This window comes from Strix uralensis, chromosome 3 (assembly GCF_047716275.1).
Source record: "Strix uralensis isolate ZFMK-TIS-50842 chromosome 3, bStrUra1, whole genome shotgun sequence".
Taxonomy (NCBI): domain Eukaryota; kingdom Metazoa; phylum Chordata; class Aves; order Strigiformes; family Strigidae; genus Strix; species Strix uralensis.
The window spans coordinates 7,230,659-7,253,423 of NC_133974.1; the positions used below are offsets into that span (position 1 = coordinate 7,230,659).

At 40.2% G+C, this 22,765-nt stretch overlaps 1 protein-coding gene across 3 annotated transcripts in view; it reads left to right on the forward strand.

The window, feature by feature from the left end:
* CD2AP (CD2 associated protein) overlaps positions 1 to 22,765 on the forward strand; it is an 86,255-nt gene that overhangs the window by 16,833 nt on the left and 46,657 nt on the right. For 2 of the 3 annotated variants that reach the window (XM_074861438.1, XM_074861437.1), the window contains exon 2: positions 7,088 to 7,248. In XM_074861438.1, the coding sequence (XP_074717539.1) occupies positions 7,088 to 7,248 (161 nt within the window). Of the gene's footprint in view, positions 1 to 6,176; positions 6,390 to 7,087; positions 7,249 to 22,765 lie in introns of all 3 variants that reach the window. The other variant, XM_074861439.1, reaches the window with a different exon arrangement.

Genomic DNA, 22,765 nt, shown 5'->3' on the forward strand with positions numbered 1-22,765 from the left:
GGGTTTGATGCAGTCCTGCATCTCTGACCCTGCAGTGAGCCATCTTAGGGAGACAAACTTGCAGAAAGCTGGCGCTAAATGGTTTTCTCTCGGGCTGTTTTCTTTATCTGATTCACCAGTAGTATAAGTAAGTACTAATTTAAGTGCAGAACAGGGGGAAGGGACCATGTGAATGCACACAGAAGAGAGGATGGGATCACAGCATCCTTGGGTTAAGATGTCTTGGAGGTACTTTGCAGGTTTCCCGCTCTCTGAGAGTTAAGTAGGAAATAGTTTTCCTGCTGTTGTTTAGGGTTCAGTCCCTAGGCTGCTTCTTGTACTGATGGCTATTGGGGTGTGGAAGGAAGGGAAGTACCTTTTTGCACAAGACCAGTGGTTAGAGTGGTTTCCTCAATAGTGGGAAATGTGAGGTGCTTCCCTACTCAGTGTGAGGAAGACCAAACCTACATCTGTACCCCAAAAGAATACTTTGATCTTCGAGGAACTGGTTATTATGGTCATTGTGGGTCATTGTGTAAACAGGAGAGCGAATCATGGGAGCAGTTGCAGAGTGCAGAAGCCTGGCTGCAGAGCAGTGGAGGCTCTTGGCCAGGAGGGGTTTGTCTTTAGTTGCCAAACCCTGGTGCTTGCCTTGTAGGTGTGTCTTACCAGGAGAGCTTTGCAGGACAAAACTTGTGCAGTTTTGGAAGCAGGCACTACAACTTAAGGGCAAGAATTTAAGGTCAATGGGGAGTCCACCAGGGCTCTTTATTGGAGCATGTGAGTTGTCATCAGTGATTCAGGTCAGGGTAACAGGGAATTATGTGGTGTTGAAGTGGAAAAAAAAAATTCTTATAACCACTACTTATGTGTAACACTTACGGAGCTGTTTTCATTGTTCATCATTTAAACACCTGAACTACTGTTTCAGTGTAAAGATCTGTTTTCAGTGGCCAAATGTATGGTATTACTATTAAAACAGCTGAAACTCTCATATCTCACATTGTAGGAATGTTTCTTGGGGAAGGCAATTGGAAGGAGCTTTCTCCTTCAGTCCAACACCTGATTTTGAGATAGTTGTGAAGAAAAGTGTGATGGTTAAAAGGATAACATTGTGTCTTCTGTCATCTTTTGTCTCTAGTGTAAGCTAACTGTCTGCTATAAAACTAAATACCTTTATAACTCCGAGTGTGTGCATATATAATAACAAAAATGTTAGCTTGGTTTTAGAGGAGATTAAACTTTGGGGGTTTTTTGTGATAGACATACAAGTGAAGATAAAGTTTGTTTCAGGCATCTAGCAACTGTCTGTTATGATAAATTGGAAAAGCAAAATCTTAGTTTCTGGTGTAACTGCAGTTCTGCTGGCAAGATGCTTCTGGAGGCCACACAACTTTCCAGGGTTCACGTTCCAGTAAATTACTTTGAATCTGAACTGACCTAAAACCTGCCTGAAGAGACCTTTGTGGAGCATGGCATGCAACTTGAGCTTCTCTTGCTGCTTGATGTTGGACTCTGTCCCTCCAGGTCTGCAGCAAGTTTCATCAAGGCTTCTTGAATAGCTTGAGTTATATGCAAGGATTTCAGTTATCCCACAAATTAGATATCTTTTTTTTCTTTATAAGCTATTAAATGTGTTCTTAATTGGCTTTATTTTGTATCTGGTTTGTGTCTTTTTCTGGCTACTATGGAAAGGTCACTGGATTCTGACAGTATTGTAATATCCTAAACAAAGTACCAAGAATGTGAAATTGTGCTTTTTGCTGGATGAGCATCTGACGCTTGGTTACTTCTATTGAAGACACAGGCATGCTAGAATTTCAGTATATTTTCCACTCTTTTCCTTGATTTATTTATGTATTTCTTTTTGTAGGACTCCCAGAGACCCTTAGTTACCTGTAACAGCCAACTTCAGAAAGAGTCTGAGTAGCTCAAAACTTCCTTTGTTTAAAATCAGTGAAGATGGGTGTTATAAGGCCATGCTTATCGGGAGGCTTGCCTTCTGTATTGGCACTGGGATGTGGTTGGCAGAAGAGCCGGTTGTGTAAGTATTGGAGAAGTGGAGAGTCCACCTGTGCCAGCAGTGAGTGAATGCCTTGTGCAGGCAGTGTTGCTATGTTGGCTAACAGCGTGAGCTATTTTGTCAGAGAGGCAGTGTTGTGAGCTAGGACACTTCTTGTCTTTGCCATGGGGAACAACATAGTCTGTAGTTGTTGAGGGGACTGACTGGCTTTGACATGTTTGGTCTGTTTTATTGTTTCACTAGTGAGGTTGTCGTCTTACTTGAAACCAAGAGCTGACCACACTGCTCCCATAAAGCCTGTTATAACCTCCTTCCCCCCCCCCCCCCCCCCCCCAATATCCAGTCAATATTTTTTTAATTAGCACTGTTGATTTAATCGATCCCCTTCCTCTGAAAATGGGTCAAAACCTTCAAAAAGCACTGTCTCTAATTATGCTGGAAATCTGGCATGGCTGGATGATGGAAAGCTGCCACCTAACATTTATCTTTGGCTCAAATCAGTCACAGAATGGAGATTATCCAGGCCAACTCTCCTGCTCAGAGCAGGGTCAGCTACAGCAGGTTGCTCAAGACCATGTTCAGCTGGGTTTTGAGCATCTCTAAGGAGACTGCACAGCCCCTCAGGATGAACTGTTCCATTGTTTGATCATTCTTGCGGTGTGTGTGTATATGTTTAAGTGGAATTTGTTCTGTTTCAGTTTGTGCCTGTTGCCTCTTGTGTTTTCACTGGGCACTGCTCAGTCTTCTCCACACCCTTATCGATAAGATCTCCCTAGGCCTTCTCCCAGCAGTTCCAGCCTTTCCTTGTATGAAGATACTCCAATCCCTTAGTCATTTTCCTGTCCCTTTGTTGGGCTTTCTCCAGTATGTTCATCCCTGTCTTATACTGGGAAGCCCAGAACAGGACCCAGCACTCCAGATGGGTTTTACCAGTGCTGAGCAGAGGGGGAGGATCACCTCCCTCAACCCACTGGCAATACTGTTCCTAATGCAGCCCAGGATGCTGTTGGCCTTCTTTTGCTGCAAGGGTGCATTGCTGGCTCATGTCAACCTCGTGTCCACCAGGTCCTCCTCTGCCAAGCTGCTTCCCAGCCAAGCAGTCACAGCCTGTACTAGTGCCAGGGGGTGGTTCCTTCCCAGGGAAGGACTTGGCGTTTCCCTTTGAACTTCATGAGGTTCTTGTTGGCTTATTTCCTTAGCCTGTTGAGGTCCCTTTGAATAGCAGCACACCCATCTGGTCTGTCAGCCACTCTTCACAGTTTTGTATCATCTGCAAACTTGCTGAGGGTGCATTTAGTCCCATTGTCCAGAACATCAATAAAGACACTGAATAACTCAGCACTGACTCCTGGGGCATGCCACTGGTGACTGTCCTCCAGCTGGATCATGTGTCATTGATCACAACCCTTTGAGCCTGACATTTTGGACAGTTTTCAGTCTATTTCACTTCACGATCATCTGGCCTGTACTCCATCAGTTTGTGTATGAGGATGTTATGGGAGACAGTGTCAGCTGATTTCCCATCATCCAGTGAAGTAGTCATTTCATTGTGGAAGGCTGTTGGGTTGCTCAGGCATGATTTCCTCTTCATACATATTTGCTGATTCCCACTATCACCACCCTGGTGCTCTTGTGTGTCACAGGCTCAGCTGCCTATGATGCTTCATTGAACAGAGCTTCCAGCCTCTTGACTGCTACCACAGCACTGAACATAGTCCTCTGTTTCTAACTCTGTTTTGTCAGTTTTTACAGTCTGTTATAATTTATTTTCTGTAATACCCTAATCAACCTGACTGTGATTTGGCTTGTCATTTTTTGTTTCCTTCCCTCTTTCCTTGGTTGGAAGCATGTGCCAAGTGATGTCATATGTTTATATTTGAATTCTTGCCAAAACAAGATTGCCATTTATTTGTTAGAGATCTAGGATAAAGAGATCATCTTTGCACACAGTGTAGGAGGTGGTTTGTGATGCCCTATGCTGTCTGTGAAAACTCAGGAGGATGTTGTTTCCTTATCGGGTCAGCTTTGGTCCTGCTGGATGTGCAAGAAAAGCATGGTTAACCTCACAGTGTTTGAGCTCAAGCTTGAAAAACTATTTTTCATCCAAGACTTCGTCATTTACGAACTTTTAAACTACAGATAGTTAATTTGAGTTGAGTTTGAAATGGAGAAAGCTGTGTAAAAAGTAGAGGGGAGGTAAGAGGTGGTTTTGGTAGTTGCTGAGGTGTTCTGCTGCACCTTCTACCAGTTGAGACGCTCTGGTTTTCAAAAGTTTTGACCAGCTTGTATTACTGCAGCCCAATTTATTGCTGACTGATTTGAGTACCACATCTGTTCTTGAGTGAAGCTTTTAAATGAGAACTTGAAGCATTTAGAAGTGTAATTCAGAAGAATTCAGTACTGCTTCAAGCATTCAGAAGTATAATCTGTAGACTGACTGATTCCTAATAATTGTTATTATAAGGAGTTGTGATTCCTTAAAAACTTTTTCTGTCACCACTGTACACTGTTTTTGCTTGGGTAAATGTTATACTTGAAGACCTTTCAGAGGCTTACTTATTCTGGACTGTTTTGGCAATAGAATGCTTTCTTGCCCATCACACTGCAGTCTGAATTACCTGGACGGTTCATCTAGTGCTACTTGCTAATACTGAAAAGCAAAACTAGTAAGTATTCCTGTTGAGGACCCTGTAGTAGTGAGATGTGTAGCTTCTTGCTGTTTCTGTGTCATGATACGAAAGAAATGTATGGGATGAAATTATCTTGACATTCCCCATGACCCCACCCACTTTACAGGTGAGACAACAGAGTTTAGGTCTGTTTTGTATACGTATCCATGAGAGTGAGGGTGGTATTGAGTATCACTGACAAAAGAGGGAATTCAGCACCTAAATTTTGAACATAAAAAGCTGATACTCATTTACTGCTGTTTGTCTTTGGAACACGGAGACACATGGGTGATGACTGGGAAGGTCTTGAGATCCTTCTTCGGCTGTTGGTATGACTGAGTCCACGTTTTACAGCTGGAAATGTGATAAAAATGAACGTGTGCTGCATTTCAAGCACAAATGTAGAAATGTTCCCCCAAGGAAATAAGGAAGCTTTCAGAATAATTAGTTCATGTTGACACAGTGTGGGTATGATTACCTACTACTTCTGTGGAAAAAGGACCAGGTGTTTGGCAGTTCGAGTCGTAGTCTGCAATGCTGTAAGCATTTAGCATGACTGACACTGCACTCTGATCCATTTTCCATGTTTAGCTTTGTGAAGCTGTCCTATAGTGTGTATATTGAAATATTATACCTGCTAATGTGCTTAAAACCAGAATTTATCATGAGAGAAATATGGATATTTCTTACATTTTTATGCATTTGTTGGGTTGAGTTGGTTGGAAGATGACATTTTTATTTCCAGACTGTAGGTGATGAATGGCAGTTGTCTTTATGATCTGTGGCTGCCAGAATTTCCTATCTGTTGGGCAGTATTTTATGTCAGCCACTCAAAAGACAATTCAGTGCAGAAACAAGACAAAACTACTATGCTTGCTGCAGGCAGTAATGGGGAAATATGATGCTTTGAAGCAGGCTTAGAGAATACATTTGTCAAAAATAAATGTATACAGTACAAAAAGCGTATGTTAGGAGTTCCAGACTGTGTATCACAAGCAGATAACTTTAGTGATGACTTCTGTTCATAATGAAGAAAAATTTTATTTCTTAAAGGAGAAAAAGCAAAACTAAGTCTTAATGTTTATATTTGACTGGTTCCTTTGTTAGTGGGTGTATTCAGGAAATAGTTTGCCAGACACATCATTCTAGCTTTGCTTGTCTTCATGTCACCATCATATAGTTCTTGTTTTTACCAAGGGTTTTCTAACTTCATCTATAAGCAGCAGGGGAATAAAGACTACATTGCAGTGTAAGCGCAGCAGTGCTTTTGATCAAAACTGGCCACAGAACAGAATTATACAGTGATTTATTGGAGCTGTAAGTTCAATACCAGGAAATAATACTTTCTCCCATTTGACTTCTTAATTTGTGAATTAATTGTTGGATATTGTTATGCACTGATAGAATAAAGAGAAGCCTAGGAAAAGCTTTTACAGTCATTCAAGATTGCTGTCTTTTAACCCTATTGTGCTCTTATCTTTGTGCGTGTTTGTTGTGATCTGCAGAGGAGAGGCAGGTTTCAGAACAGCGTTACCTTTGGTAGTGCCTGGGTATCCTGACTGGATTTGACTGAGAGGGAAGATTATTTGATTGTTGCAGATTTGTGGAAATTTCTGGCATAAACAGAATTTCTTGATGAACAAATGAGCCTTTATTGCCAAACAAGCCTTAAGCTGTCAGTAAGCAACTCTCATGGATCTTGTGCAACAGATGGACAAGTATGTAAATACATTGCTATGCTCCTCTGAGTAAACTTAATTATATCAAAATTAAAGCTCACTTGCTTATTTTTCTTGCAAAACCAGATGAATCTGAAGGAGGGTGCCTCTTACATGTCTGTGCAATTTAAGTTGTATGATATTGTCAGTTGTACACCTTCTGGCTGTATTATATTTCTTGAATCAAATCTGGAAGAATATTGTGTGTGCAGCAATCAGTTTTTTTCAGATGTAATAGTAGATGCAAGTATGAGAATTAACAAAGCATTGCGTGTACGTACCATACATGTACAGCTTGAACCCTTCTCCCTCCTTGGCCCTAAATATGCATTGAGTAACAAACACTTGCCCTCTGGGCAGTGATTCATAATTGCTAAATCTTGGGCTGGGACTTGGTGGGGCAGGGGGGAAAAACCACTGCCAGCAATCCATTCCACCAGACATGCACAGAAACCTACCCACCATCAACAAAATATGACCCAATGTCGTATTCCTAAATTTAATAGGTGACTGTCCAGTTTTTCCCCCTTCCAAAATTGTTGGGAATGCTACAATTCATAAATAAGTGTTGCTGTAAGGGAAATGCTTGTTCTTAGCATTTGTCGCTAGGTCTGCCTCTCTGTACATGCATGGCTTTCACGTTGCATTTCCACGTTTGAGTTGCATTCACTGTGGTTGTTTTGTTTTTTCCTTTTTAGTGGACTATATTGTGGAATATGACTATGATGCAGTGCATGATGATGAGTTAACGATCAGAGTTGGGGAAATCATCAGGAATGTGAAAAAACTGGAAGAAGAAGGATGGTTAGAAGGGGAGCTAAATGGCAAAAGGGGCATGTTCCCTGACAATTTTGTGAAGGTGAGTTTTCTGCACTGACTTGGTTTTACTGTGATTGTACTGCAGGCTAGTTACTATGGAAATGATTAGAATACACATCAGTTCTCTTTGTAACAAGATGATTTTTTTTTTAACTGGAAGAACTATTAGATGATTACATTTTTTTAGTGTGCTTTTGAAGGCCTTTCTTGTTTGAAATAAGTTCTGCTGTCTGTTCTTAATCACTTTAGTATTTCTTTTGGTCTATACCCTTGTACTGTATGTTCTGTCTCCTTCCCACTGTTGCAGTGCACTAAGTTGTTTGTAGTCGTGGTTACCTGCTTTAGTGAGATGAACTGTTTAAAAAAAAAAAAAAAACCAACACAAAAAAATCCCTAAACCTAGCCCTACAAAAGACATCAAGTCATGAGAGAGTTAGGAAAGTGGGGTCACAGCTCAGTCAGCTCAGCTATAATGAAAAACTACATCCTCAGGCTGTGGTTGTGTGGGTGCTTCAGCCTGGACCAAGCTACTTTGTTTGAAGGAGAGATTCTGCCCTACCCTGTACTCCCTGCTGCTGGCACTGCCTTTTTCGTGACCGTGCAAAAGGACAGGGCAGGGAACATGTCCAGCTAAAAGGTAACTGTGAAATAAGGTTGGCTTTCGGTTAGTTTGGTTTCCTGACCGGGCTCCCCATCTGTCAGCAGCAAATATCTGAAACAGGAAGGGTGTGAGGTGAGTGCTCCGCTGGGCTGCAGCACTGTCGTGTCTTTGGCTTAGTCATCATCCTTCCAAATACAATCCTCCTCTCTGGGATCTCTTTCTCTCTTAGTGCTGTGAGACTGACTTGTGGTAGTTGTCTTCTGCTGTGAGATATTGCTTCTCTAAACTTTTATTTAAACTTTTATATTTATTCTGTGTTTGTGGCCTAACTTTAATTGAAGATCTTGCTTGCACCTTCCACATTTTAACTCTTCCCTGCAAATTTTCTAAATGTTATCTTGAGTATTGACCTATTTATTAGTTACAAAAAAGTCTGCAAAGCAGCTAGGTGTGCTATTCCACATATAACTTCTGAAATTCAGAGTCTGCTGAGCTGCAGATAGTTTCTCATCTAAACTACGTGTTACGGAGATGTTATGCTTTGCTGCTTGATGCTTTTTAAGCTTTTCACTAACTTCCAAGGATTCGTCAGTGTAACTTCTGTAAAGTATAATCAAAGAGAATTTAGATATTCTTGTCTCTTTTGAAGTGAAATGAATTCTTTCCAAAACAGAATTACCTGATGTATCTTACTGCGATATTTTCATATTGTTAAACCTAAGGGGAAACCTGTCCAGTGCTATAAACACTTCTTGACACTTGCTTACATCAAATTTGACAATTATTTTGTTCATCTTACTGAAGAAGCAAAATTACTCATTTTTGACTTACTGCAGGAGGATTTAAGTATATACCTTTTAAAACTGATGGGAATAATCCAGTTGTTCTCAGAGGGTCCTTTACCAAGGAAAAGTTTTGTACTTTTGCCTTTCACTTGTCTAATATTTTTAAGTTGTTTGTAGTTTAGTTCAAAATCCGTTTTGAGTCCTGTATAAATAGTAATTCTACTGTGATATGTTGATAACTACTCCGTTGATGATGTACTGAATTAGCACTCAAGTGCCGTATAGGAAGAAAGCATCAGACATGGCTCTTCTCTGGTTCTTGTGTCATCAAGACCATCTTTCTACCGAACAGCGAAGAGGGATCAGATGTGGCTTGTTTCCGTGTTAAATACTAAACTTGTTGGGTGTTTTCTTGCCCTTTTGTAGCTGTGGCTTTTATAAACGTATTTTTAAATTATTTGCATCCTGAAAAATCTCTGTGCTTTTCAGCTTCAGGTATTTTTAGCTATACAGTTGTTCAGTATGTGCGTGGCATGGTCAGATATCCTGAATTACAGGGGACAGTTGGTTTTCTAGAAGGCATAGGTATTTGGAGAAGTGGAAGGAAGTTGTGTAGAAGAAAATGATCTCTTTGGTTTCATGGCAACAGGGGGTAACTTGCCTTCTTGGTGCTGGAGTTGAGTGCAGTTAGGAGGCTGATCTTGGGAACTTTAAGATGTTATACATAGGCTGGAAGACTGTTGTGCAGTGATGAGATGATGGGAAAGCATTAGTTGTTAGGGAAGTGAAAGTTATGGTTTTCTTCGTGGCCAGTTTGATTATAGTTTCTTCTTAAAAGTTGATGTACTGGTAGTGATAGCTTGAGAGACTTACTTCTGGGAAAGCTGTTGCAGAAAAGGGAGGTGTTCGTGCCTTCCCGCCCCCCCCCCCCCCCCCCCCAACTGTTCTCATTTGCTGCTTAGCATTAGGTTGTTGATAGTGCAGGATCTATGAAACGCCACTATGACCAGACTGCTGCAAATGCCAAGCCTCAACAACTAAATTCAAATGCTCCAGCTTGGCCTGCTGCAATGTTAACGCCCACAAGTTGTGGGTGAACTTCAGGAGGGAGGTAGAAACAAGGTAAAGCAGGGTTGTACTTTGGTCTTGTGAACAAGGAAGGTCCCTTGAGGAATGGATTTACTTGTTTGCTGCCTTGCCCAGCAGCTCACCATCACCTGGTGGTGGTGTCCTCTGTGTCCTCTGAGCTTTCCATGGGAAGGGGTGTCATACTGCTTTAAGCAGGAACCTCCCTACAGCTCCTGCAAGGGGCTCTAGGGGTGAGAGTAGAGAAGTGTAGCAAGTTGATTGGGAGGGATAATGACAAGAAGGATGCTAAAGAGGAACAAATATTGCTAACTTGATGTGACCCACACGAAAGGGAAGGGAGGCTGAAGGTCTGAAAGATGCAGTGAGGAGGAAGCAGCTGGAAGGACGCAGCAGCTGGGAGGACTGGGGAGACCTCGGGTACATGGGATGGATGTCCCAGGTTAGGTCAGTAGAAATGTGACCAGAGAGAGCAAATTGATGTGAACAGGACCAAGGATTGCAACAAATTTTACACATTTGGATGCAAAATTCTGGGACTGACTGTACTTGAGTATTTATTCCTTTCTGAAAGGATCTTTTTATTCTCCTGTTATGAGAGTAATTTCATTCATTAGGTGGGGATCTGGCCTGACCTTATTATATGGATAAATTTGGAGTTTTTTTGTGATATATATGCTGGTTTGTTAAGTATTCAACTGAGGCCATGGTATAACCTCTCCATGCAGAATTTCAATGGTAAATTATAATCTGTGCTGACCTGAAAAAGATTAGCATTTGAAGCTGAAAGTGCATGTGTTATTGATTAGATTTGCCTAGCCTCTTCACCTATAAAATATTTAAAAACATAATAAATATATGACAGATTAAACTGGGTAAAGATGGACATGTTTTCTTTTTCCAATGTTAGATGTTTTTAGAGAAGATAAATGAGTTCTTTTAAAGAAGTTTTTGATTTTCATCAGACAACTGCAGGAGAATTGGGGGGGAGGCGCTAATTCCAGATAGTTTGATTTTTTGCTCATTTTGTTAGTCTCTTATTCATCCTGTTCAAGGTCAGGAAGAGAGCTCATTGCCTTGGTGGCAGCTGCAAACTGTCCTTGGCTACCAGGCAGCATGCGGCTGCTTCTTGCCTGTTTGAAGGACAACCAAAATGTTAACGGGGGTTGTGGCTGCATGCCACCTGGATGCCCCAGATTTGGACTGTATCATCATCATTAAAGGGGATCAGTCCCCTTCTGTTCCCTCCTCCTGGGCTCTGCTAATACATAGGATTTACTGTCATTTTACACCACTCCTCACACTTTGGCTTTTGCATGCTTTGACAAACGCATCTTTTCTATTTTGAAGTATGACCAATGCTAAAGTCATGCGGGAAATAGCTTTTTGATTATGTCTTCCTTTTTTTTTTCCTCAAGTCTTCTAAATATTGCAAAATAGTTTTACGTAGTGGTAGTGGATTTGTTTCATGTAGTAGTAGCAATTGGGTCTTTGCTGTCATAAGTGCAGTAAACGAAACTGATGTGTTTTCAAATGGATTAATTTGTTGTATAGACAAGTAGGTGAGCTAAACATAATATGACTTTGAAATACTTGTATGCAGAAGGGAGTATATGGAAGCTTCCTGTGGATACTGATGTGATGCTGATGCTTGGTACCTTATAACACCTGCTGGTAACTTCTTGGTTGGGTTTTTTTTGGCTTCTACCCAAACCATTGATGGTGAGATCTTGAAGAAGGATCAGGGCTTTGGTGGTGCCTGGTTCCTAGTGCCAGCTGAGACCTGGGCATTCTCTGCGAGCTTGTCACTTGACAGGTTAACCAGCAGTCTGAGATGGTCTGTCCCAAAAGGTGCAGTGCTTGGTGCTGACTTCCACTTGTGTTGTTTTGCATTCAAATAGAACCAGTAGACTCAGTTAAGGGGAATCCCATCAAGCCTCCAGACATTCTCAGATACTAGTGTCACAGTGTCACTGCATTGGATGGATGCAGCAGGAGGTATTGTAAAGGTTGGGAGGGAAGTCAGGCCGTGGGATATCCAAAGGAGTCCTGAAATCAGAGCTTGGGGTGGTGGTGAAGCTTGCTGTGACTGTATAGTTGAAAACACAGAGGGTGGGAGAAAAAAAAAGTAGTACAAGCAATTGCACTGCCCACTTGTGAAGCTAATTTCCTTGAATTCACTTTTCAGTAGTAGGCCTTTTAAAAGATTTTTCTGCCTGTATTGCAGTGTTGGATTTTGGAGTACATAGATTTCCAATTTTATTAATAAAACCGGATTTGAAATTCCAGTTTGATCTGTATGCCTATTACACTTTTAGTGGGGTTGAAATACTTGAATTAGAGTTCTTGTTCCTGACATTTTTATTGCCATTTTTCTTCTTCTTGTTGTATGGGCAATTTAAAATAAACAACTTCATAAATTCCTGAAAGGAATTAGCAGTGGAAACCTAGCAGACTTTTATTGTTTTCTTTGAGAGTGGCTTTTCCTTTCTAAAACTCATCACAGTGTGAAATGTGCACACAGACGTTCATCTCCTGTATGGGTTAGAGCAGTGCAGTAATGCTGTTAGGTTGAATGTGTGAGGTTTTTGGAGATGTTAAGGTGTGGGATGTGGAAGGCTTTCTGGTTTTGGGTTGGGTTTTTTGTTGGTTTGTATTTTGTTGTTTGTTTTATTTTTAGTAGCTCTATTCACTCGCCAGCCAACTGTTGTGTTGATAATCTGGAAGTGATGACTTGTTGTTCATCCTTCTGAAGTTTTTTTGTCCGTATATAGCTGAGAGGGTTTTTAATTTCATTTATTGGTATCTTAGTTTTGTAACTAGCTATATTGTGAGTAATACGGCTTTTCATAGTAGTAAAACCAGTTCGATCATAAGCTCAAGGCAGTAACCAGAATGAGGGAGGAGCATCGGCTAGATTAATTTGTAGCTTTCATCAGTTAAGGTAGAAAGTTTGCTGGTAGGTTTCAGGGGCATTCTGGTGAGCAAGCTGGACACTTCTACAAGCGTGTTTGAGATAATGCACCACTTCAGCCGCCCGCTCAGCAGAGGACACATCTACGATAAAGCTGCTTCAGAGAGAACTTTTTGCCTGCGCAGGTGTGTGCAGCCACTCCTGCTTAGCTTAGCGCCGAGCCTGGATCCTTTTCAGGTTAACACATGAACTTTGCTCGCTGTGACATTTTTTTTTTCCTCCCCTTAAATAAAAAAAGCTGCAACACTGGGTGTGTTCGAGCAAATATGTCCTTGGAAGTGGTAAGCTTGCTTTATTTTCCATATGTTCTTAACATCAAATACTGTAAACAGACTATGTTTCAGGGTAATGAAAGTGAACAGCAGCACAAATTTAAAAGTTGTGACTGCAATTTAATTTTTAGATTTAATTTAATATATAATGTAAATTCTTGGCCTTAGAGTTGCTTGTGTAATGAAGTTATTTGAGCTTGGTTTAGCTTATCTACTTTTCTGTAGTATATAGAGACGCTCAGGAACTGCAGACAACTACGGTGTTTGCATGAAGAATTTCTTTTAGGAGTGATTTGGTTTTAGTGGTTACTTTCTTGTTCAGCTTCCTGCTCTATGTGTCTGTGTGTTTGTCCATGTAAATAAAACCCAAGCCCCTTTGCTTTCCTTAAAAGCCACCCTAGACCAAAACTTTAGAGTATTAGCACAGCTGGCCTGCCTTCTTAAAGCTGTGTCTTTGCTGCCTCCTTCCTATGTTCTTGCTCTCAGGATGCTGTTAAGCTCTGAGCATGCTGTGAACCGATGAGAGAAGTTTTGTCTGAAAACTCCTTCAAGCATAGCATCTTTGGTAATTTCTTTTCAAAAATAGGAAATCGACCTTGCCCAGAACTTTAAACATTAATTGTGGATTTGGGAGTGGTGGCAGGTGGCTGTGTCACTCGCTTCTGAGCTGTTCTTATTTCTAACCTAGGCACAATTAAATAGTGTAATTAACAATATTTACAAAAAAACCCCAGATAAATAACTGTAAGCTTTTAAACAATGTATATAGGATGAGCCATGTGCATCTAGTTTGGAGTAATTGGGATGTCTTTATAGAATGGAATAAAAGACTTACCTATTTCTAGAATTTTGGGGTTTGCTCCTCTGCTGGGTGTTCTGTCCGAATTCTTTGCATCCAGGTAAGGCTTGGAGAAAATTACGTGATGTGCAGTAATTTATCAATCCTATTGGTCAAATGATACTTCAGTTTATACAGCTTTCTCCTTTGCTTTATTGTTGTTTTGAGGAAATTATCGCAGTGGGTTGTGTAGGGAGGTGAGACTGAGGAGCTCAGAGGTGTCATTAGCTTCTCAGGGAGACGTAGGCAGCCCTGCCCATAAGAAGGTGATGCTTCCTTCAAAGCTGGCAGTTCTTGTTTTTCAGAAACAAAGATAACATGCAAGATTGAAAGCCATATTAAGTAATTTTGGTTTCAGTGCTGAGAGTATGAGAGAACTGATGGGTGTAAGGTGGCTCTTCGTCTCCTGGCAAGGAGTGAATCTGAGTGTTCAGGCTGGTGCTTTAAGACCTGTTGCCGATACGATGGTGCTGTGCATTGTTCTGCTGAACTTTCTTCTGGCTCTTGGAGAAAATAGTGGTTCTGGAGCGTGTGTTATCATGGGGTGTCATGTGTGTTTGCCTGAGCTACTCCTGCTAATCCCATCCATTGGCACGTGTCTGGGATTTATGAGAATGGTGATAATGATTCCTGTGCTTGTGGGGTGAGAGACAGGTCTCTACTAGCTGGCTGTTTTGGCCTGAATAAACAAGGAAACGGCTTTCTTCTAACCAGAATGTCGGGATAAATGGCTTGGGTATGATGGAACCATTGTTTCTAAAAATAATACTAAAAAAAAAAAAACCCAAACCCAACAGCTGAAAACATTGGCAGATATAGCCAATGGCACTGATATATAGGCACATAGTCATATGTAAGAATATTTGCTGGGATTCAGTTCATCATGGATTATCCTTACTCCTGTGACTTCTACAGTCAAATCACTGGATTGACTGCTTGGGTTTATACCAGTTGGGCCCCAGTCTTGTGAGTTCTCTCTGTAAACTGACTGTATCTGGCATGAAGAGGGGAAAAGGAAAGTCTTGAGGTTGGTTTGAGTTTGCAGATGGTCTGAGACTTTGCACTGCAGAGCTGCTGTTGCTGTCACAGCTATGCTAGCACAGCCGCTTGTGGGCACCTGAGTGCCAGGTTGTCTTTTTGTATTGTCACTGTGTCCACACTGGGATTTTATTGCCTCACCCCTGTTGCTTGAGGATGTGTGAATTATTGCATATTCCAGGGCAGTATAGGTATGTTGATTAGAAAGAGAGGGCATGATAAAGTTATGTGGCTATGAGTTACTTATCTTGATGGACTGTTAGATCTGAAATGTTACAGATGCTTTCCTCAAAAGTTAACTATTTAAGTGCAGAAAATTTGGTGAAATGTGGTCCCTTTCCTGTTCTAGATGAGCACCTGTGTGTTAAAAAAAAAAAAATCACCTGTCAAGGTTTCAGTTTGCATTTGAAAACTGTTATCTCACTGTAAGTGTAAAAATCTGTAGCATCATGAACTCTTCTATGGCTGAATGTGAACACAGAATGAAGAAAACACTGGCGCTTCTTTTAATATTTAGCATTTTAAAACATATTTATATATTCCATATTTTAAAATACTGTGTTGCCAAGAGCATGGAAGAAAAGGAAAGAGCTCCTAAATTTTGCCTCAGTGGCAGTACTGGTACGGAAGGGAACTTGATGTACTCTTCCAAAGGACAACAGGATAAAATGTGATTAATTACTTGTGTGAATCCTGTTTAATATGCTAATTATTCTCTCTGATTTGAATTATCCATGCTTCTTGGGTGTACATGTGCCTCTTGCTTTTCTAAACGGCATATTGTCTTATGATGTTACTCTGTTGTAACTGCACACGCCTGCATACTCATAGTGCTGCCTGGTTTGTGTGTAATGGTTTGTTGCACAACCTAGTCTGGAAGGGGCAACAGGTATATACAGGTAGTTTTTAACCACATGAAACGTAGTCTGCTCTTTTGCCCTTCCTTATTTAGTTTGTACACTTGATTTGTGCGTACTTTTATAACTTCCTCTCCAAGCACCGCAGAAAGGTAACCATTCTCTGGCTGGAAGCCTGCTAACAGGGTGTGTTCCATCAGATGGCATTTACAACCGTTGTTGAGTAAACTCCACAAAGCGTCGTCAGCGTCTTGGTCAGTAATAATGGACTGGACGTGTGCAGAAAACTTTTAAGTTTAGACCTTCACTGTATACAGAAGTCTAAAATGCGGCCATAAATATGTACTCTGGAATTAGCATATGTAATAACTGACCTTCTTGGTATTATACAGGTACTGTAATATGTAATGTTTCTTACATCTTGGGAGGATCTGGGTGTCCATTCCAGCACTGTATTTTTAGTACTTTGCCAATATGTCTAATAAATCAACATGCGTGTACACCCAACACAGTTAATATTAAATCTGTTCTTTTGATTCTTTTATGAGGTTGAATGAAGTAGTCTACTTGTGAACTTGAAACTTAAACTTTCATGAGGCTAGCTCATCTGGTCTGTCATCTTGTACCATTTTCACCGCTTGTAAATTTTTTTTGGATAGGTCATCGTTTTGGAGGGAAGAAGTTAGCTCTCCTCTACTGTAGTGTTTTCAGTATTAAATTTATTTTTGAACGTATGTTTTCTTTCCTTAAACACTGGGTTCTATGTAATATTACAAGCTGATCTCAAACTTGGATGTGGTAGATGTTTTCTAGGCTTAACAAGATCTTGGGATACTTTTGACTTCCTAAAAATATTATTTTGGTGTATACATGAGTTCATTAGTTTTGGACTTGATGTAATAAGCTTTCAAACTGTTATAAACTGATGGCAATGGGCAGTTGCTCTGTCACCTAGATGCTTACAAAACAGGAGCAGAAAGCAAAGACGCATTTTCAGTTAAAAATGTTAGTTAATGTGTGAATCTTTCATAAAACTTAATCTTTAAACCTCTTAATCTCCACTGTGATTTTGTGATTTATATTTTTAGTCCTTATTTGGCAAATCTCTTCAGCATTTAATTCTGTGTCTTAGGCAAGAGTTGTGATGGGATGTAGATGTGGCAATGTTTTTAACTTCCTTCAACCTTTGTGCAGAGGTGGCCACAAGTGAAGTGCTGGAGGTTTTACAGGGAATGGAAAGAGATGGGTGCCCTGGAAAAGGGAGGCAGGAAAGAAGAAAACCAACTATAACAGCAGATGCAGGAAGCCAGGATGATGGTGAGAAGGAGCAAGCAATGTTCAGAGTTAAACATCAAAGTGGACCTGTAGCGGTTGATGGATCACACGTTTCTCTGGACCGGCAACAGAGGCACTTAACTGGGAGAAAGGAAAGAACTGTGTCTTCCTGCCTTCCCTTGTCAGGGAAGCTTGATAAAACACCATGTGGTGCAGGAGCAGGATCTATGGCTTGCCCTCTGCCATGTGCGATTCTTGGTTTCATTGATCTAAAGCGCTATTTTGTGGCTGGTGCTTGACAGGACATTAACTGTTAGTCTATAAAATAATTACAGGAAATATAATTAAATTTTCTTATGTATAAGGAAGTAGAATAGGAAAGAAATGCAATTAACACTTTAAGATGTTTTTATCTGGCTGTGAATGTGGCAGCACCATAAATTATTATTAAGGTGGTATTTTTAGATGTATTTTAAGACTGTTTTTCTTCATTAAATGGTTGGCATACATGTATGTAAACATCTGTGCTTCTTTTAGTTACTCCTGTTAATTTAGGATTCTTTGCTCTCTGTTGGTAGGCCTGGTGATCTGACTGCTGTGCTTTTCATCTGGGCTTTGGTCCTTGTTGAAAGCAGATAGAAGGAGTCTTTTTAACATTATCAGAATTATGTTATCAGATAAACATATCAGAATAAGACATTGCATGTTTTTAGGTCTTGTAATTTGCAAATATCAACAAGACCTCATTTCAGAATCTGTTTTGACACTTGTTTGGCACAAGCTCTATAGGTATCCAGTTCTCAACAATAAAAATTAATGTTTTTTATATATATATGTATAAAAAGTAAAATATATGTAGGTATAGTAATAATAATCATCTGTATCAAGATCTGGAATTCCAAGCCTGCTTCTACATTCCCCCTGTAGAGAGGAGTTTTCCATATTTAGTGAAGTCCAGTTGTTTGCCTGCTCTTCACCTTCAAATATTAGATTTATTCAGTGGCTCCAGTTTTAATCTGTAAGTCTAAAATGACTCAGTAATTGTTTTATGCTTCCCAGAGATCCTGCTTATTCCACGTGTTCTGTATTGTGAGAAAGAAGTGATACCTTGCCTGGTTGATGGTGCCTTTTTTCCTAACAGGGAGGTGGTATGTTATGATCTATATTTAGCATAGATTATAACAAGTTACTAATATTTTTACATGTGTTAAACTCCATGCTGAGTGATGTGATGTGGGTGTGATTTAATAGAAGGAAACGCTGGAGTTCTGTCTGCAAACTGGAGAAGTGTGAGCCTGGCTTGAGTCACTTTTGTAGCTAATTATATTTTTCCCCCCAAAAATAAAAGTTAGAAATTGTGATTTGAATCTGCAGCAGGCATAAATATTAATAATTTAACTTTTGGAAAATATTTCTTCAACCATTTATGAAACTGTCATGAACAGAGAGTCCACAGATTTCTTCTGACATTGTTTGATGGCAGAGAAGTTTTATCTACCAGGACTTTGCATCCTTACTTTCTGTACTCCTGTGTTTGAAGCATGCAAAAACTTTAAATGTAAATGGATAGCTCTGCATAAAACTCTCATAAGAAACACTTAAGGGAATTTCCAAAGCCATGCTCAGCCGATAATGGCCTTTGAGCGAGTGGTGTGCTGTGTTGAGGAACTACAGGAACAGTCGATCCCATAGCACAATGTGTTGTAGCTCCTGTGAAAACTGCTGGGGATTCATGTCAGCTGGAAACTTTTTTCTAACCTTAGTCTTGAACAGAAATGCCCTTGACTGGGGTGTACAGAAATCAGAATATGAGGCAATTTCAGTTTTGGAAGGGGCAAAGATGAGGAGTGGTGCTGCCTTACTGTTGGTTCAGCCTGATCATGGGTCAGCACTTAAAAAATAAACCCAGCAATTTACTGTTAAACAGTTCCTACTTCAGCCATAAATTAGGCCAAAAAAAAAAAAAAAGAACCTGTGACACAGGAGGTCAGGAACCTGTGCCCAGGAGGTAATTTGTCTTGCAAACCAAAGGTTATCAAGTTTGTCCATTCTGCAGATGTTAACTACTTTCATCTTTAAAATGATTTGTGTCTAATTTCAAGAATAACCTTTAATCCTCTGGGGAGTCAGGGGCAGCTTGTGACCTCTCCTAGCTGAGGTCGTCTCTTGGGAGCTCTGACCTCCTGAATGCTCCAGGGAGAGAGCTCAGGAGCTTCTCGGCTAGTTTGGTTCATAAATTGTCTTCATCTGTCCTGTTAGTTCACGGCAGGTGTGGCAAAGGAATGGGGCACATAGGAATAGCTGCAAATTACTCATCTTTCCTTCTTTGTCTTTATTAAATACTTTACCTCTGTGGGTGACAGCATTGAGGATGAGAAAACATGTTTTCTATTCAAGGAGGAGACAGTGACAAAGTGAAAGGACATTTGATATCTTAGATTTAAGACACTGGAGGTGTTAAAGCTGCCGTGTGCCTGCCTCTCTGTTGCTGTAACTAAGACGGCAAATGGAGAGGTAACAGGTGCTTAAATTATTTATGTGAAGATTTTTGTGTTCTAGAAGCCATGGCGTTTCATTGCACTTGAACAGATTATGGCTGACAATCTCATTTGTATGCAGCTGTACAGATTTTCATATGTATTCATACAGTCACACATGTGTGTTATTTTTCAATGATAGGGTTTTGCAGGCTGTGAGGGGAAGAGATGTTTTATCACAAGGTCCCAATTCCACCTTCTCCCCTAAAATAAGCGACAGGTCCAATTCGGACTTCCTTATTTTCTGCCCAGTAAAATATGAATCATAAAGTTAATTTGCCAGTCCATGGGTTCTTTATTGTTGTTCTGCTGAGGAAGAAGAGAGATGAGAAAAGGGGAAGAAAAGAGGTGAGATAAGTAGAGGCTCAGACATTTACTGTTGTGTATTCTTCATCTCATCCTCTTCAGAGATTGAGACCATTTTTTGCCGCTTGATATCTTGATTTAAAATGTACTCAGCCAGTAACAGAAATACACAAGCTGTGCATTGTGCATTTTGTACATGCTGATGTTTCATGGTTTACAGTGGAAATAATGTAAAAAGTCTAAAGATGATTGTTCATGGTATAATGACATATATAGAAGGAAAGCGGCAGCTAAAGTCCTAATATTTATGCTTGAAGAATCTAGCTAAGGATTTAGGTTTGCTGGATAATGAACTTCTCCGTGACCTGTAACTCAGGAATGGACTTCATATTTATAACAATCTATTCCGCATGTCCTTTCAGACAATCTGATCTGCTTTCTCTATCTCCAGTGCTCTGCTGATTTTAGTGCTCTTTGCTTCTGGCAAGGGGAGCGGGGAGGATCCTTCTGTCCCCACTAGAGTGATGCGTGGGCAGGCGGCTGGTGGTGGGAAGACTGCTTTCTTGCTTAAAAAGTAGGTCAGGACCACCTTAATGGTTTATTTTAATGGATATCATGAGGCTATAGATGAATTTAGATGTGTTAGATTTTGGTCTGGGTATAAAGAAGAGTAATTCTTGTCACATGTTGCTGTACCTAAATGATTGAGATTTTATATATACATACATACACTTCCCTGAGGAATTGTTAAACTGACAGGTGCAATTAAAACAATGGCCTCTTAAGATCACCCCAGTCTTTTTTTGCTCTGAAGCTAGATATTATATGCATTTTTGACAAATTTTCTAAGTGTTGTGAAATACGTGTTTAGTGGGAATTATGAAAACTTCAAACCGTTATGACTAGTGCCGTAGTTTGCAACAGAAAGAGTGGGTGGTTACTTCCCAGTTGTGTGTCTTACGCCAAGAGACAGTCTGTATTGGCCTTCTACTGCCAAGTCACAAATGCATAAAGTCTGTGTTGCTAATGGAAACGCTGACAAGCCTTGAACTGCAGCAGACTGGCATAATAAAAATATTAAAATTTCCAGCTGCAGTTAATGTCAGATTTTCATTTTGCTTTTGCTGGCTGGCAGCTGGTGGTGGCCTCATCTCTCAACAATCTGAAGTGTCCTGGAGGATTTTTCTTGGTATTGTCATAGCACAGACACTCTCTGTTAGTTTGGATATAGGAGGCTGACTTAAACAACAAAAACAAAGAAAGAAAAATGCCTTACTTGTTGTGAAGCCAATGAATAGGAGTCTTGGGCATGTTCAGGTTGGTTGTAGTGGTACTTGGGAGATGAGACTTGTGGGCAGTGTCATTTTTCAACCACCAAAATTCAACCCAGCTGCTTGGGCAGAGATCTAAGAATTGCAGGCTCTTATTAACATCTAACATTAATTGTAATTTCTTATTAACGTTATTAATGGGGTATCTATTAATCTTTGCATCGATTAGTGTCAGTTTTCAGAGATACATGTCTTGTTTAGAAATTACTTCCTTTGTAAAATCTTAACGTGTCCGAGAGGTCAGAGAGTCATAACAATGATGCTCAGGATGAAATTGCTGGCAGTGGTGATGGGTGTGTAACTCAGAGGATCCTGACGTATGCTTTTGAAAATGAATCTTAGAGCAGTTTCCTACTATTAGAAGACTGATGTAAAACACAGGTTTGTGGTGTAGTGGACTGCATGTGCATGTGGAGACCAGGGATTCCTGAATTTCCTTTAACTTGGTTTGGTTTTAATGTGGTTTTTAATGCCCTGAGGAAGAATAATTAATGCTGCAGTTCCTCTTTAACAAGAAGAAGAAGAAAAAAATAAGTCCATACTTTACAAGGATGTTCTAAAGGTTAGTAGATTAAATATGGAGAAAGCAGTTGGCTTATGGATGCACTGCTAACTGACCCCTTCTTCTGTAGTTCTTTGTCAAAACTGGGTTTATCGCTGGTTGCTGTAGCGGTGGACTCTTGTGTGGTTATTTTTCCTCCCCTTGTTGCAAAGCAGCTTCACTGGATGCTATGGTCACAGCATGCTTTGATACATGAAGTAAAATGTCACTATCCATTCTGATTCAAGTGTGGCTGGCACTGGTTCTTTACCTGTGTGTATTTATTGCATATCTTTTCTGATTATTTGCAGCTCTCTGCTCCTGTTTTTTTCACATGGGCATCTTGATCTTTTCCTTGCATCCTCTTTCCTTTCATATATCTTACATTAGGAAGGTTTCTTGTAACTGCATATTTGAAGTATTCAACTTCATATCTTGGCTGTATTAGGAAGGTCTGGTGGTACCAGTCTCTCCCAGCATCCGATTGTTCTTTCTGGTTTCTGCTAATGAAATCCTTAAACCTTCAGCCTTTGAATCTGTTTGCAAGATTTTCTTCATATAACTGTTCCTCACAGGATTCATTAAATTTTATCTTTTAATCTAATCCCACTATATTTTCTGTTACATTTGTCATTGCTAGTCTTGTGTTAGCCTTTGAGTACCTGCTGTTACCACTTCAATTACTGACTCAAGCCAAGCAAGAAAGTTGCCCAAGCATTCCTCCTTTCATTTTTGGGTCTGTGGTCTTTTTATCTCAAATTGTTTCCTGTTGTTTGTAACCTATCAATTACTTTGTTGCCTTTGATACTACTGCTGGATTTAAGAATATATTGTATGTTTACTTCAAGTTATTGATAAAGGTGATGCTTACCTTACAGCATGTTCTAGTATTTCGAAGTGGTGTGTGGGTGTGTTTTGTTTTGTTTTCTTCTAATAAATAAAAGAAGAAAGAGGTCATATTTTTGACCAGACTGTCTGTGTATGTCTTTGCCATTTCCCTTTTGCATCTCTATGCTTTTTTACAAAGTTATTGAAGCGACTGCTTCTGAAGTCTCATGCGAAGTGCAGACCTGGGGAAAGAACTTGGAATTTACTCCTCACTGGAGAGTGTTACAA